The sequence below is a fragment of the Pagrus major genome, chromosome 2, assembly GCF_040436345.1.
Source record: "Pagrus major chromosome 2, Pma_NU_1.0".
Taxonomy (NCBI): domain Eukaryota; kingdom Metazoa; phylum Chordata; class Actinopteri; order Spariformes; family Sparidae; genus Pagrus; species Pagrus major.
In genome coordinates this window covers 27,922,398-27,939,142 of record NC_133216.1, presented here as the reverse complement: position 1 = coordinate 27,939,142, position 16,745 = coordinate 27,922,398, and the positions used below count along the sequence as shown (strand labels likewise).

Genomic DNA, 16,745 nt, shown 5'->3' with positions numbered 1-16,745 from the left:
CTCTCGATCATATAGGGAGAGAGACCTGGGGAGGAAGTGGGAGGGCGTCAGTGACAAACACAGAATGTACACTGGCTCTTTTATGTGCGGCGACTCGATCGAGCGCAGTGATATTGACTTTGCTTTTTGTCTCCGTCCAACCTTCCTCCCTCTTTCTTTTCTTTCCCTCGCTCATCTCCCCTCCTTTTCTCTCCCCCATCTTTACTTCCTTTTCCCTCAGTCCCAGCTCCCATCATTGGTGATGGGGCCAACTCCACAGTGTTACTGGTGTCAGTGGTGGGCAGTGTGGTCCTCCTCATCATCCTCATCAGCGCTTTCGTCATCAGCCGAAGGTGAGCTTCATCCCTCTGTCCCGTCTGCTTTCTGTCTCTCCCTCTTTTCTCCCAGATGAGGGATGTCTTGCTTAGCACCGGGAAAAGTAGCTGTCAGGAGATGGATGTCACTTGAAAACACACACACACACAACACACTCAGCCAGACAGCTAGTGCAACTGGCTCACGTCGGATGAGTGATGACTCGCCACACCGGAGACGTGATTGACAGCTCCGACAGCTGAAGAGATGCAATCAGCGACCCCTCGCTCCCTGTCCTCTGCATCCATCCCCGTTCCTCGCATCCCTCTCCCTCTATCTCTCAGCTTGTGGCTGTAATCCTGGCCGCTGGTTATTTTCTCCCGCTGCGCCTTGCTGACCATCGTGAGGAAAGAGAGAGAGAGCGAGAGAGAGAGAGAGAGAGGAGAAAAAAAGGGAAAGAGGGAGAGGGCTAGGAGGGTGGACAATGAGATAAGCAGGCAATGAAAAGTAGGAGATAGAATACAGAGAGAGACAGACACAGAGGCATCAGGTGGATTTGCAGTGACCCAATCTCAGGGTGTTAACCAGCGAGCAGGACAAAGCACCGTCACACAGATGGGATTACATGCAGATGGGGCTGCCTCACCTCAGGGTGTTAACCACACTCCCGTGTGTGTGTGCGTGCATGTTGGGGGTGTATATGTGTGTGCATATCCTTATGTAAAAAAGTGTTGTTTTCATGTGTGTGGCGGCACTGTGCGAAGGGGAATGTTAATGGTTTGTATGTTGATTCCTGCATGTGTGTTAACCTTTTATGGCGTTTGCTGATCCCTTTATGTGTGAGTGTGCCTTTTTATATGGAAACCAAATCATTCTTTGCATGTGTGTATTGGTGTTGAGGATGATGGGGAGTGAAGGGGGCTGTTGATTGTGTGTGTGTGTGTGTGTCCTCCCGTTTCCATGTGATTGCCTCTCTCCCCAGCCAAGCAGGTGGTTGTCTCTGCCTTCTTTATATGCATGTGACGGCCACTGTCATTGTGCTGCTGCGGCCATCCTGTGATTGTGGGGAGGGACTGTAATCACGTAGCCGTTTACCATCATTACACAACCATAGAGGAGGACAATGTCTCGCACATCTGGTCATTTCCACCACTGACCCCGACACATCAATATAAGCACAGGTGTCAGGCTGCCTGGGGGATTCAGAGGGATTTAAGTGCATCTTCTCTGGGATTGATTTGCTGCTATATGCTCGGTGCCCTTCAGAAACCTTCAGTGCTGAAGGATACTTTTGACTTAAAGTAGTAATACCACGATGTAAACATACCCCACTGCAAGTAAAAGGTGATCAGTTTACTTTTAAAGCACACAATTAACATCACTGAAAATATTTTTAGACTATCAAAGTAAATGTACTCATTCTGCTTGTATATGTTACCTTTTAGGATTATTATTACTGGTGCATCCCAATGTAAACAGCATTTTAATGATGAAGCTGGTCAAAGAGGAGCTAATTTAAACTAATATATAGATTATATATAGTTTATATTAAATGAGCAGTTTTAGATTTTCGGAAAAACACCTAATATGATTTTTATTTCAGTTTATGTACTCATCTGTATTAAACAGATGAGATATAGCATCTTAATTAGTAAGCTTTGGAGGTTTGAACATAGTCAGGCTAGCTGTTTGCCCCTGTTTCCAGCCTTTATGCTAAGCTAAGCTAACCCCTTCTTATTAGACAGTTACAAAATCCAGTCATCCATAACCTAATAATGGAGATAATAAGCACATTTCTCTTTTAAGTAATTTTTTGTTTTTACATGAGATGCAGATGCTCAGCTGTGTTTTTTTCCAACACATTTTCCCTGACAAAACTGAAAACTGTGCTGCTGCCACTGTGACTGACCGTCCTGCTTTTTTTGCCCCCAGAAGGAGTAAGTACAGCAAGGCCAAGCAGGACTCTGATGAGGAGAAGCACTTACATCAAGGTAACTCATAGATAACACTCCGCCTACATGCTCTTTAATTGAACAACATTAGCGCTGTCAGGTGTGCTCATGTGCGTGCACTCTAAACCGCAAATGAAGCCCATAAAATGGAGCGAAAAACTGTTTTGAAGTTAATGTACTTGCATCCTCATGCTCCAAACACCTCATTATCAAGTCATCAGCATTTTTTATATGCGCCCCACAAAAATCTCAAGTTAATGAGCTCCATCTTCATCGGAGTCGGCCATAGTGACATGAAAAGCAATGAAGGTAGAGAAGCAAGGTCTGGAGAGAAGAAAGAAGAAGGAGGAGTAGAGGTTCCAGAGGAAGGCGGTGTAGCCTGCAGCATGATGGAAATAAAGAACAGATGGAGTGTAGTTGCCAGAATGAATTAACCTTCACTGTTTCATTCCCTTATTTCTTTTTTTCGCTTCCTTCCTTCCTTCCTTCCTCCATTCCTCCCTTTCTTTCTAAACCTCTTTCTTCAGGAGTGAGGATATACGTTGACCCCTTTACCTACGAGGACCCAAACCAAGCTGTCCGTGAGTTTGCCAAAGAGATCGACGCCTCCTGTATCAAGATCGAGAAAGTTATTGGCATCGGTGAGGAGCTTTTGATTTTCTAGAGTGCAGTGTCATTGGGAGATTTTGGAGTAAGGCATATTATAACATAGTTTGGATAAAAGCATCAAGCTAATGGGATAATAGTGTATTTGGTATTCATTTCATGCAAATATTCTACTTCTTTCTCAGTGATTCATGCTTGTGTCCGCTCTCATGTACACTCCTTGAGAATAAAAACTCCGGACAACTCGGGCAATAACATTTGGTCTGCTTCTAGAGAGGTCAACGAGTAAAAAATAAATAAATAAGGAGATGCTAAATATGTTGTCCACGGCCAGAGAAAAGTCATCCAATGACAAAATAATAAAGAGGAAGAATCAATATCCATTTCCCCTCTCTCTCTGCTCCGGTGGCTGAGGGGAGGAGGGGAGTGAGGGATTAAAGACCCTGATCAATGTTTGAAGTGGACCCCTTCTAACCTGCACACACACAAACACACACCATCGCCTACTTCATCTTTGATGTGATTAATAGCCGGTGCAGTTTAGTATCAGAGTGCTTGTGTATCATCATTGCACATTTTCAACCCGGCCGTGTGTTTTTCAGGGGAGTTCGGCGAGGTGTGCAGCGGCCGCCTGAAGATGCCGGGCAAGAGAGAGATCTGCGTGGCCATCAAGACGCTGAAGGCCGGCTACACCGACAAGCAGAGGAGGGACTTCCTGTCCGAGGCCAGCATCATGGGCCAGTTCGACCACCCCAACATCATTCACCTCGAGGGCGTGGTCACCAAATGTAGGTCAAGCATGTGATTTTGTTCACTTTATACGTACAGGAAGGTGAACGCTGAGAATTCTTTTTTTTAATTTATGAATGATGGAAAGAACATAATTGAGTTCATAATGCAACTATTTAGGAGAGATGAAATTGCCACAGGAAACTGCAGTAATACTCAACGTGCACACACACAAACCCATTTACACACAATGACTATTATATTATAATAACAAGGAAAGGACATTTATTTCTGCCGTCCCCTGTGTCCCTTAAAAAATGTAACAATAAATCATTACAAACCACGTCTGCGGTTTTTGGGTGACATTGGGGAAGTGCGAGTGCGGGGACAAACCAATCTTTACTAGCTGGAGGTGTGTGCGCAGTTGTGTGTTTTAGTGCTTGCATAGCTGCAGAATCTAAAAACCTACAACTACTTATGCATGCATATGTTCAAGGGTACCTGTTTTTGTATTTGTGCACATGTGTCCTTTTTGGACATCCCATCCGGGGTATCCCCAGGTGGGCTTTGTCCAGATGGACGAGGTCTAGCGTTGGTGGGGAGGGGGAGGCGGTGCGGTTAGTAGCTGGCCAGTTGGGAGGGGGTCTAATGGGTCCAGAAACAGGCCCTGTAGCGCGGCACCGGGCTCATTAATCATGGTGTCAGCTGTAAATGTGTTTGGGGTTAGGGAGTGATACCCTATCCCTTCTCTATCTGCTGCTGCATGGCCACAAAACACCAGCCAGATCTCCCTCCCTCTGCCCTTGGCACCCCTCCTCTCCATCTCTCTTTTTCTGTCTACCTTTTACACCACCCTCCAATGCTATTTGTTAGGCTACATGTGTTTGTGTGTGTGTGTGCATGTGCGAATGTCTTGTCAGCACATGTGGGCGTCTGTGCACCTTTGATTGTATGCATGTGTGCGTGAGTGTTACCATAGCTGATGGCCAGCCTCGGCTCGGGTTAGACGGATGAAGTGCCTTAATGTGTCGTGACACAACAGCCTGGCCCTATCCCTGCTAGATAACACTGTCTCTCTCTCTCTTGGACACTATACACACACACACAGAAGGATGCACACACACACTTAGCCCAGTCGGAGCTGAAAGTGAACAGCAGCACAGAGAATTGCTTATCACCTCTCACACCTCTCAGCACGGGGAATGACCTCTCAGACCTCGCAGAGACGGAGTGAGAAAGACAGAGAAAAGGCGGACAGATGGGCAGGAGGAAGGGGAAGGAATCGAGTGGCAGACAGGGAAGGTGCAAATAGAGATCCGGCGAGAAAGAGACAGGAAGGTGGTTAGGAGCTGATGGATCAGAGGAAAGACAGAGAACAACAGTGAGAACGACAGAAAGAGAAAGCAGAGGGTGGTGGAACTACTGAACCGGAGGCTGGAAGAGAAAGAGACGGAGCGAGACAGAGGGCGAGAGATGAAGGAGAAGCAGATGAGCTGCGCAGCGGTGACAGCAGCCGACGTGAAAGCATGGCGAGCCAAGAAGCAAGAAGATCATCCGATAACTCCCACTCCACCTCCTTCCGCTCTAACTTTTGAAAGCCTGACATGAGGTTTGGGCAAATTAGTCCTTTACACTTGAGTGTGTCAGTGGAATCTATTAAAAATCCATTATTTGAATTGCACTCCCCTCTCCATTACAATCAACTTAAAAGGAATTCTCAAGCTGGCCTCCGTTTGCTGGCATGTCCAACAGAGCCAATTAAGCCTTATTAATTATGGAGGAACTCCAAATAGGCACTGAAATACATAAATGTGCAAAAATCTCTCGCTGAAGACTGCTGGCTGTAGTCCACCATCTTGGAGCCTGTATACTTAATGTTTCTATCATGCTAGTGTGTAATTAAAATCCAGCCTCCATTAGAGCTTGAAATCAGACGTGATACGTTTAACAGCCAATTTACATAAAGTAAGCATGTAAGTATGCTAATTTTAAAAAAGATCTGCGTTTAAAAGCCAGATCCTTGTTCGCTGCAAACGTCAGGGCCTCTGGAGAGCGTTTGCCCAGCGTTCCCCCAATATTGTCCCCCTGTTGCATTTTTCCCCTTCTCCTGTTTTGTTGGCAGGTGATAATCGGCCCACTGGCGGGGCCCTTGCCCAGAGTTCATTGCCAAAGGCGGCGGGGCGTATTCAGTAAACAAGGAATTAGCATGCAAATGGGAAGGGAGGAAGAGGGCGGGGCTGGGAAGGCGAGAGTTTAAGGTCGCAGGTCAGACGCTCCTCAGACTTGATTGGGGACCTGTCAATCACCGACGGCCCCGGGGCAGAGGCGCGCAACAAAGAGAACAAAGATGGCTGACAAAGAGAGCCCCAGCTCTCCCCCAACTTTAACTCCACTTCCTCTTTTTGGGGCATCGCCGGAGCACCCCATAATTAATGGAGTGCCAATCACGCGGCGGGTAAGGCGTTGACTGACGGCCTCTTGGCATGGCGAAAGGCCTGCTGTGGAGTGGAGGAACTGCACCTTCAAGACCTCAGCTGCCAACCGCTCGGCTGGCTCTCTGCTGCTTCAGGCATTCTGCTGGAGCGCACCAGAGATTTCACACAACGTTCCCTCAAGGCGTTAGGTTTAAGTCAGCACTTTTCTTAGACGCAATAAGCTTTTAAGTCTACCTTAACTGTGCCACTTGAAATGGAACGCAAAGAACAGCGCTGCTCGAGGAGAAATTTGTGGCAGCACTTTTGGGCATGTGTTGTTGCCATGGCTGGTTAGGCACCAGCTTGCTGCCATTTTGGGACAAAAACAAGCCACCCTCCCTTGCTTTGCTTTTTTCCCTCCTTCTCTATCTCTCTACTCCTCTGCTCATGTCTGCTATTCCCCCTCATCCTGAGAGACAAAGACAGACAGAGACCCACCAGGGAACGTCCACCCTCCCCACCGCCTGCCCCGACTCAGATAAAGACACAGACGCTCCCCCAAGAGAGAAGACAGAGGGATGGGGTGAAAAAGGCCAGAGAGGAGTGGCAGAGATCGGAGGGAAAACAGAGTGAGAGAGAGTATGAGAGAGGGGGGACAAAAAGAGAGAGCAATAGAGAGGAGCTAGCAGGAGAGTGACAGATGCGTCGAAAGTTGGCAGAGGAGAAAGAGGGCAAAGGGACAGCGAGTGACATAAATAGCGAGTCAGAGAGATTCTGGGTGGGTGACTGTGATGAGACTTTGGATAATGCGCCCAACGTCAGTTCATATTTGCATAAACACAAGATGGTGTCTGTCTGTATGTGTGTGTATGTGTGTGTGTGTGTGTGTATGTAGTGGTGTTTTGTTTCAGTGGAGATGCCTTTGCATGTGCAGGGAAAGAAGAGGGACGTCAGGGCAACCGTAACACTAAGCTAATTAAATCACTACGGGACAGAGATGGATGGCCTAACACACGCTCACACACACACATACACTCATTCCCTCGAGAACCCCCCTGCTGTGTCGGGCTGTGATGTGCATCGTTTACCTCCATAATCATCTGCCTTTCATTCTCTCACTCTTTTTCTCCCTCCCTCCCTCCCTCTCTCTCTCTCTCTAGGTAAGCCAGTGATGATTATCACAGAGTACATGGAAAACGGATCGCTGGATGCATTCCTGAGGGTCAGTCATGCGTTTCTGTCTGCACACATGTGTGCATGTGTGTGAGTGTGCGATACGACTGTAGCTGTGCTGATCCCATCTTATCGCTGTAATGTCATCCCCCCCCCCAAATTACAAGCGTTCGTTCACAAACATTCGCCCTAATCTTTATCCTCTCCTTGATCGACTTACTGTTTTTCCGACAAGGAGGTTGGCGCAGGTTTCACCTCTGTGCCTCCAGGGTTCACTACACTATGGGCTTTAGCTACTTTATCCAATGAATATACTGTATATAGAGCTAGAGTAAACAGAGGAAAGTTGAAAATGAATACGCAGTACTTGATAACTTGTGTTGTCTTGGAATAAATGATGTTGCACAATTGTAGGTGTAAGCAGATGTAAGGATGTTTATATATCAATCAACGCCATATAAATTTTATCAACAGTTGTAAACCTGCCTGCTAATGATTTGTACAGGCAAGTAGACGGTCAACAAATGCTTTATAACTCAATGCCATTAATAAAATCTTAACAGTGTATTTAACAAAAATAAATTAAAACTTAAAAGTGTTGTATTTGCTTACAGCTACATTATAATATGCTGTGTAGTGTGTTAAAAACCATTTATTAGAATTTTACATACAGCCTATACATGCCAATATAGAGTTTATATATGACTATAAACAGCTTATAAATGTTTTATAGCACACTTTAAGGATTTGTTTCTCAGTGTATTTATACTGGTATGTAATACTGTGTTTTGAAGCGCTCCTTAAAAGGGCTCTCTGGAACTTCTATGTTGTGCTGGAAGCCGGTTAGCCGTTAGTTTATATTAGCGGACTCCATGTCTAAACCAACGTTAGCTACTGTTGCTCTGTGTTAGCGGAGCGGAGAGAGGCAATGAGACGAGACACTCGAGAACGTGCCTGAAGTCACATCCTTGGGACTGTCTCAACCGAACCCCTTCACAAAGAAATCCACAGTCCAGCAGCATTAACCGACTTAAACAAATCGTCCACAGGCTTGTATAGGCAACTGAGAGATTGCAACCTGCTCACATATGGCCAATAAAAAGATTATGAGGACGTGTAGATCGCTACAAATTATAGAGCCTCCTTAACTGTTTATACCAGTGGTTCTCAACCTTTTTACTCACAACATAAAAGTACCAAAATGAAAAAAGAAGGCTGACTTTCACAAATATACATAAGGCAAATTATATCACTGGTACAGTCAATGTAATGTAAAATCTGTTCCCCAGTCTAAAATATGTCATTTTATTTTTTTTTTCCACAACCATCTGGGGACCCCTGGAAATTAATTTTTCAACGCCCTTTGGTGGTCCCGGTCCCCCAAACAATCTAGGCTGTAATTAAGTTTCCACGTTTGTATATTTTCGTCTTCATCATTTGCGTCTTCATAGCATGTCACAGTCTGTTATGAACCATTTAATAAGAGTGAGTTTGCTGATGTATTGATACTGAAACATTTGCAGTTAAATGCTACATTCCAAAAACAACAAGATATGATGTACAACTTTTAAAACGTTCCTTTTTCCTGCAGAAGAACGACGGTCGCTTCACTGTGATCCAGCTGGTCGGCATCCTGCGTGGAATTGCATCAGGTATGAAGTACCTGTCAGACATGAGCTACGTTCACCGCGACCTGGCAGCTCGCAACATCCTGGTCAACAGCAACCTGGTGTGCAAGGTGTCCGACTTTGGCATGTCCCGAGTGCTGGAGGACGACCCCGAGGCTGCATACACCACCAGGGTGAGTGTGTGTGCAGGCGAGCATGTGTCTGACTGAGTCAGTGGTCTGTCTGCATGTCACCTTACTTGTCGGCTTTGTCAGCTTTCATTAATCGGCCCATCTTTTCAATTACAGGGAGGGAAGATCCCCATCCGCTGGACGGCCCCGGAGGCCATCGCTTACAGGAAGTTCACCTCGGCCAGCGACGTGTGGAGCTACGGTATTGTCATGTGGGAGGTGATGTCATATGGAGAGCGACCATACTGGGACATGAGTAACCAAGACGTAAGTATGAATATAATTATATGCAGACAATCATAAATAGCATGCAGTATAGATTATGTGAAATACTAGAGCTCAAACAATAATTCCCAGTTGTGTGTGTACTGTCAAACATTTTTAAAAGATACTTCATCATTTTAACTGGGTTATATAATCAGATTACCTGCAGTGGTGATAAAACAGCAGCAGTATATTCCCTCTTCTCATTACATATTGAATTCAAATTTCCAGCTCCACTAATGATGATAAAGAATTTCATTTGTGCATAAGCAAATATCTTGCGTAGGTGCCAAAAGTTAGGTAATTAAAAATGAAGCTATGGATGTAAAATTCGTGGAAAAAATGACGTAGCTGTAATCAAACTGCCTACAGATTTTCATTTCTGTGCAACGTTCTCGAGACAAACAAACTCCGAAACAAAGTGACTTACAGCAACATTGATGTCCTGTCTAGGTGATCAAGGCTATTGATGAGGGCTATCGGCTGCCCCCACCCATGGACTGCCCCGTCGCGCTCCACCAGCTCATGCTGGACTGCTGGCAGAGAGAGAGGGCCGACCGGCCAAAGTTCGGGCAGATCGTCAACATGCTGGACAAGCTGATCCGCAACCCCAACACCCTGAAGAGGACCGGAGGAGAGAGCGCTGTCAGGTGAGAGGGCAGGATACAGACACAGGCAGGATAGATACAGGGTGAAAAGGAGAGTGACAGATGCGAAACCATTCCTGATTAATTCTTTCACAGTATACAAGTGTGAGGGGGTAAAGTCTTCTTTATTGTACAAATAAACAACAATGACTTAAAATATATATTTATATTGTTTTAAAAGTCACACAGCGAGTTCCCATCATGTTTTCTTCAAACTATAAAAAAGAAGTGTCTCAGGAGAGTTTTCAAATAATAAAAAATGTATTTAAAATAATTAAAATTTGTATATTTACATTTAGGTAATGAGAAAATATATGTTAATTCCACTTAATTCCTGTATGACTTTCTACAGTTTCTATTTGGGGCAGAACAGTGTTCTTTGAAATACCTTTTCACTGAAGAAATAGTCCCTATAATAATAAGGCTGGATACAACTACAGTTTATTCAGTCAGGGAAATATGTTGTAATCGTCACAAACTTTTAAATTGTGATAAATTCTCTGAAGATTTTGTTGGGTCACATTATTCAAGACTATGATTATTATACAAGTTTATCACACATATTCTTTGCATTAATTAGTGTGATTTTAACATGACTGTTCTGCCAAAAATAATTCTCAAACCGACTTGTATGGAAAACTATAGGAAAGTTGTTGCATAGGCACACATACGCAGCCTATACACTGCACAATGAATTACACACGCATTCTGTTTACATTCACCATTACACATTATCTACCAGCAACATGTGGCTCTTTTCAGCACAAACACCCTGCATAATGGATTTCTCTGCAAACTAGCTTTAATGGTGCTGTACACTCAGGAATGTAGCCGCTCTAACAGGGGGGAGAATTACGATGTAACGCCGAGTTAAAAACAAACATGACCCTGCAGCTCCGACACCATTACTCTCGAGCGACTAAACGTGTTGAGAATGACCTACGTGTGTTTACAGACTCTACGCAGGCCAGTGGGAGTCTGTTTGAGTTTAACGAGTGTGAGTGCACGCGAGAGGGTCGCACACACCTAATGTGACACAGTGAGAGCGAGAGGGGAGCCCTTGTGGAGTAATTAGCAGAGCTGAATCCTATAAATGCAGCTTTTACAGTTACAAGAGGGAAGGGGAAAGTAGAGCGTGTGTGTGTGTGTGAGGTGTCTGTGAAAAGGGATCGCTACGCATATTCTTTTCCACCTACTGAGTAGAGATGACTTATTAAAGAGTCTGACATCCTGTACTCACAGTTCAACTCAGCATCCTATTTAAAAAAAAGAGTGAACAGTAAAGAGAGATAGAGTGTGTGTGAGAGTGAGAGAGGCACCGGAGCGGGACGAGGCCGCTACCGACTCAGACTCACCGGCCCCAAGTAAATGTTTCATGGCTGACGGCGCTGGTGCAACGCTCAACAGAATGGAAGGACGGGGAAAAAGAAGTGAAAAAATAGGGAGGTTATTCTGCTGGTGAATATCTAAATGTGAGGAGGAACTCCACTGTGCGGTAAAATTCACCGAGCTGTGCCCGGCTGTGTGTTTTCTGTAAAATAAGGATTAACTAACTGTGTCGGTCACACCCAGGAGGAACTGTGTTTGACTTGGCTGGGTTTCTGCTAGGACCTAAAAAACAGGGACACAAAACAGAGCCGAACCTGACCCGAGTCCATCCAGGAGGAAAAGCTAGAGAGAAATGTAGCATGGAACATTTTACAGTTTGGTAGCTCTCTGTCATCGCACAAAGTGTATATGTCATGCACTTCTGATACTACTGCACAGCGTCACAGTCAGGAATCAGAGAAAGTCTAATTCCCGTAGAGCTGTCGTCGCTGTAGTTGTCATGAATCAATTGTATTCCAGGCTGTGGGAGAAAGGGGATCATTACCTTTCAAGTCAAAGCACTTAAACAGAATGTAACTTTTATTTTCTCTTCACACAGACAGTTACACACATTAAAGTTGTGGGTTAAAGCTTATCCTGGACTGTAAATGCAGAACCAAACTGGCAGCTGAGACGACCTCTGTAGGGCCTAAGAAACGTTCATGAAATTAATCCTCCACTCTTCTCTCCTCCACCCGCAAGGCCTAAAACCACCCTGCTGGAGCCTGGGAGCCCCGAGGCGTCCTCGGCCATGGGCACAGTGGAGGACTGGCTGCAGGCCATCGGCATGGAGAGATACAGCGACAACTTCACCGCCGCCGGCTACACCACTCCAGAGGCCGTGGTCCACATGACACAAGAGTGAGTAGAGAGCGAGAATGTGAGAGAAGAAAGAGAGAAGCATGACAGAAGGGGGGAGGTCGTAGGCTTGCCAGCACAGCAACAAACTTCTTCGTAGCCACATGTTTTCTGGCAAGGTCACTTAGGAGGCTACTGGGGAAACTTCAGGTGGTAGTCAAAACTAGCCTCAGTAACAAAGTATCATAATAAACGATGTACCAGCGGCACTTTCCAGGCTTGAAAAATCATTAAACTTATAATGATAGTGTTAGGAGTAGCCTGTAAGTTGCTAACCCTTCATCTACATGAATAAATGATATGCCGTACTGATGACTCTAAAAAAGGGGATTAGCGCCGTGTTGCCATGGTAAATGCTGGTTCTGGTTCAGTGACAGGACGTGCTGGAAGTCGTGCCCATAATTTGCGCAAGGTATCATGGGAGCTATAGGAATAAGGTGGATAGCAGGTAGATCCTGTGAACAGAGTGGGACACATGAAGGGCATCTCTGTTTTTATTTATTTCATTTTTTAAAAATGGCACGCAGCGTTTTTAGAGAGTTAAGTGCCGTTCATAGTTCCAGCATGTAGCTAACTGTCCACCTCTGCTTCAAATCTTTAGCCAAGCTAAGCTTTTTGGCCTGCTGGCTCTAGCTTCATATTTAGCGTATGGACATGAGAGCGGTATTGATCGGCTCATTTAACTCTCAGCAAGAAAGCAAATAAGTGTATTCCCCGACATGTCAAACTATTCCTTTATACTGCCATCTGGCAAAATATACAGCAGTATCTGCTGCCGTACCACCAGACTACTGAGCAGCTTGGTTCCTCCTCAGTTCCTGTGAGATCCCTGAACTCATCCTCAACACTCCACCATGAATAATCCATTTTTGTGACTTGATTATTTTTTATTAAATAGTCTGTATAATTTTTTTTGTATTTAATCCTGTGTTGCATAATAACAAATAAATTAATCTGAAATTTATGATCAGAGCAGAATGAACTCTTTGACATCTTTTGCAAAGTCTACATGCATTAAAAGTTTCTCAGTCTGTCAATTGTCTGTAATATTTTCATTCTTCACCCATTAAGATTACAGGATTAGAATTGCTGTGTTGGCAGGTGAAATTCCTTATTCAGCAGTTAAACTGTCAGGCCAGTTTCCACTGCAAGGCTGTAAAATTCATTATGTGGATCAGGCCTACGTGTGTTTGTTATTGTTGTCCCCGGTCCTAAAAGGCCTCTTTTCCCCATCCTTTTCAGGGACATGGCTCGCATAGGCATCTCCTCGGCAGCACACCAGAACAAGATCCTGACCAGCGTCCAGGGAATGCTGTCCCAAATGCAACAGATGCAGGGCAGAATGGTTCCCGTCTGAGAGATTTAAACAAAGAAAAAAGGAAAAGGAAGCAAATCGACTTCGTTTCTTATGAAAAAAATAAATAAATAACAAAAAAGATTAAATATAAAAAAAAGAGACAAATAAACTATGAAGAAATAGTTTACCTCATCCATGCACTTTAAATTGGATCTAAAAGAAAAGAAGATGTTGATGAAGAAGAAAAAAAGTGGTGAAAATGGCACTTTTTTTAAAAAAAAAATCAGACCTTTACCTTGCCCTTTTTTTTGTTGTTTTGGAGAATGGGATGCTTCTGTCTGCAGCATTTATGGAGAGATGGAGGGACGGCTGGAAAAGTGCTTCCGAGAGGCCAATCTGGAGTGCCTTTAATGGTCTGGAAGGAGAAGCGAGGGAGGGGGGAATCGTACCTTTTCTTCCTCTTCTTGGGGCAGAGTGTTGTTTCTGGAACTTTCTTTCTGGAATAATCCGTGGAGCAGATTTTTTTGATTTCCTGTGACTATGTTTATTGTACATGAATTGTTTCTGTGGGACTCGCTGGCTGCCCCGGCCACCATTGTTCTTTCTCAGCTGGATCTGTTTGATATCTCACAGACAAAATGGAGGATCCTGACCGTCACATATAAACAGTGAATCTCTGAGAGGTTGAGGGTTGGATTCCGAGGGGAGACGGGTGCAGGGAGGGCTTATTTTGAGGAGCTTTTTGTGTTTTTTGCTCTGTTCTGGCCTTGTTTTTCTCCCAGAACGCTGTATTTTGTTGCCCTCAGGACGTTGCTGAGAATGTCTTTGATCTTCCGGAGGAGCCTTCCCACTCCCCTGTCTTCCCAAAAATGCCCTCCTACACCCCAGATAAACACACAATTTGGATTCTTCCATTCATCTCCCCATCTGAGTCAAACCCCCAGCGCCCCGCTGTTGTCGGACCCACCAACTCTTCCTCTCCGTCTTTGATGGACAGCTGTTTGCACCATTTAAATTGGCTTTCTAAAATTGGACGCCACAATGAAGGAATTTATTGGCAGGATTTTCTGGACAAAAGGATGCAACAAAGGCAATATGGATGCAGAATGAATCAGAATCATCAGCATCATCATCATCATCGCCAAGAAAATAACAAGAAAACACACACAGGATTACTCAAACTGTCATCAAGGTGAGGATCAATAATGTTTTATTTGTTTCTTAGACTCAGCACAGAAAAGTCCCATTAAAACAAAACAAATACAGATACTGGATTAAACCTCCTTTTATTATTGCAGTATGCTTCTAATAACAACTATGTCTAGCCACAGAGGGCCTAACAGACTCATTAGACCCCCTCTCACTCTCATCACTGGCCCTTCAGCTCCAGAAACTGTGTTAATTAACAAGCGGGTCGCGCCACCTCAGGCAGCAAGAGCAGATCAATAGCTACTGGTCTGTGATCAGTCTGCAGGCCTGATGCTGCTGGCATGTTAATGAGAAGAATTAATCAGCTGCTGACTCCCAGTCAGCCAAACAGAGCCCACCAGAGCTCGGAAACACCTTCAAGGAAAGTAAAGAAGTTGCTTTTGGGCGTCTTGAGCCAACACACCGATATGTTGTCACGGCAGCAGGAAGAAGTCAGATCGTCTCACTGTTTGATTGATCCAGATGTTCATTTTTTTATTGTCAGAGTAGATGATCATCATTTTTACACACAAATGAACACACTGACTCAGCAAGTTCAAGACTGATCTCACATTACACTTCTATAATTAGTTTAATTTATGCCACAGCATTGATTTATCTGATTTATTTTTTAAACTCGGTCTCCGGTTAATTAGGTACTGTAAAACTAGCTAAAATCAATGCAGCTCTACAGTTAATCTGTTTTGTTGTTCAGAGAGGTTCACATTTAATTTTATTGTTATTTTGGAAGCTGTACTTTGTGATGGTGTTGAAAGGTGCTGCAGTTAATATTATCCTCACTGATCTGCCTCATTAAGTATTTTCTCAATTTTTATTTATATAATGTTTTAAATGTAAATGTATTTAAATAGTAAACAATCCCATTTGGAATTTTGCAGAGCCATGGCGATGTTTTCATATTGCTTGTTTATCTGACCAATAGTCCCAAACCCAAAGGTAATTTATTATCATATATGATTTAAAAAAAAGAATAAAATCTTCACATTTAAGACACTAAAATCTGTAAACTTTTGGCATTTTCAATTGAAAAATGACACTATTAATCAATTGTCAACATATTTCTAATAATTTTTAAATCCTTTTTATATCAAGTCGATTGACTAAGTATTAAAAAACAGTATAAAGCAGTCAGTCTTTTATAATTAATACTTTTACCTCATGTAATTCAAAAATACAGTTTGCTGTAAAAGGGCTTTTTTTAAAACATGAAACAATACATATGGAATGCTCATGTGCTTTAATTAATCAGTATCTCTGCATGAGGAATGTTGGAGACAAAGGATTTATTTCAGTTGGCATGGTGCGGTTGTACTGGCTGTTGAATCCATAAATACAGGATTCATCAAATACTCAAGCTAGTTTAATGTCCGCTGGTTTTGCTTCCGATGTGTGCCAATAAGTCAAGGGCATGTTTCACGTATTATGTATACACAACAGCATGTGGTGCGCACAAGTTAATACATCGTTGCCACGAAATCCATATTTTCCCCCTGTGGGGCGGCCCTTTGCAGTTTTCTGGATGCTGGCATTCGATTTTGTTTAGCAGATGAGCCGAATGTTCCATCAGAGCTGGAGCTGGAGAGCTGTATTGTTGGTCGGGACTGGACGCCAAGTAGAAATGTTTATATTCAAAACCACCATGACTGATGCAGACTCTCTTTTCCTCCCCCCTTTTCTTTCTCTCCAGCTGCTGCCGTCCATCATAAACAGGATCCCAGCCTTGCTCGCTCCAACCAGAATTCTTCCTCCTCTTCCTCTTTGTCTTCCTCCTCCTGCTTTTCCCTCCTCTACTTGGAATCTCCTCTGACACCGAGATGACAAATCCATCCCCAAGCGTCTGGGACATCCGCCGTCACAACACTTCAGCTTGACAAACTAGCCAGCGCGTGCTTGTGGCCACCCAGCAATGTACTGGAATGACTATGAATGATTTAACAGCATAAAACAGAGACAATAAGAAGAATGTAATATAATTGAGAAGCCCTGCTCCAGCGGATGATGTACTTTTATTTTGAAAGTTTCATTTTATTTTGTGATTTTTTTTTGTTTTGATTGTTTTTTTCAAAACTTGTTTCGTTCTGTTTGCATGTAAAGTAACAAACGTTTGAATTGAGCGTGCGAATGTGATGACGCGTG

At 43.9% G+C, this 16,745-nt stretch overlaps 1 protein-coding gene across 4 annotated transcripts in view; it reads left to right on the top strand.

Annotated features, from left to right (window-relative positions):
• Positions 1-13,488, top strand: part of epha4l (eph receptor A4, like) — a 51,880-nt gene extending 38,392 nt beyond the window's left edge. The window contains exons 8-18 of one of the 4 annotated variants that reach the window (XM_073483453.1): positions 221-332; positions 2,227-2,285; positions 2,774-2,887; positions 3,455-3,640; positions 7,156-7,217; positions 8,760-8,969; positions 9,084-9,233; positions 9,684-9,880; positions 10,059-10,080; positions 11,970-12,106; positions 13,346-13,488. In XM_073483453.1, coding sequence (XP_073339554.1) covers positions 221-332; positions 2,227-2,285; positions 2,774-2,887; positions 3,455-3,640; positions 7,156-7,217; positions 8,760-8,969; positions 9,084-9,233; positions 9,684-9,880; positions 10,059-10,080; positions 11,970-12,106; positions 13,346-13,460 — 1,364 coding nt within the window. In that variant the 3' untranslated portion in view covers positions 13,461-13,488. Of the gene's footprint in view, positions 1-220; positions 333-2,226; positions 2,286-2,773; positions 2,888-3,454; positions 3,650-7,155; positions 7,218-8,759; positions 8,970-9,050; positions 9,234-9,683; positions 9,881-10,058; positions 10,081-11,947; positions 12,107-13,345 lie in introns of all 4 variants that reach the window. The other 3 variants (XM_073483459.1, XM_073483448.1, XM_073483440.1) reach the window with 3 other exon arrangements.
• The last annotated feature ends 3,257 nt before the right edge of the window (positions 13,489-16,745 follow it).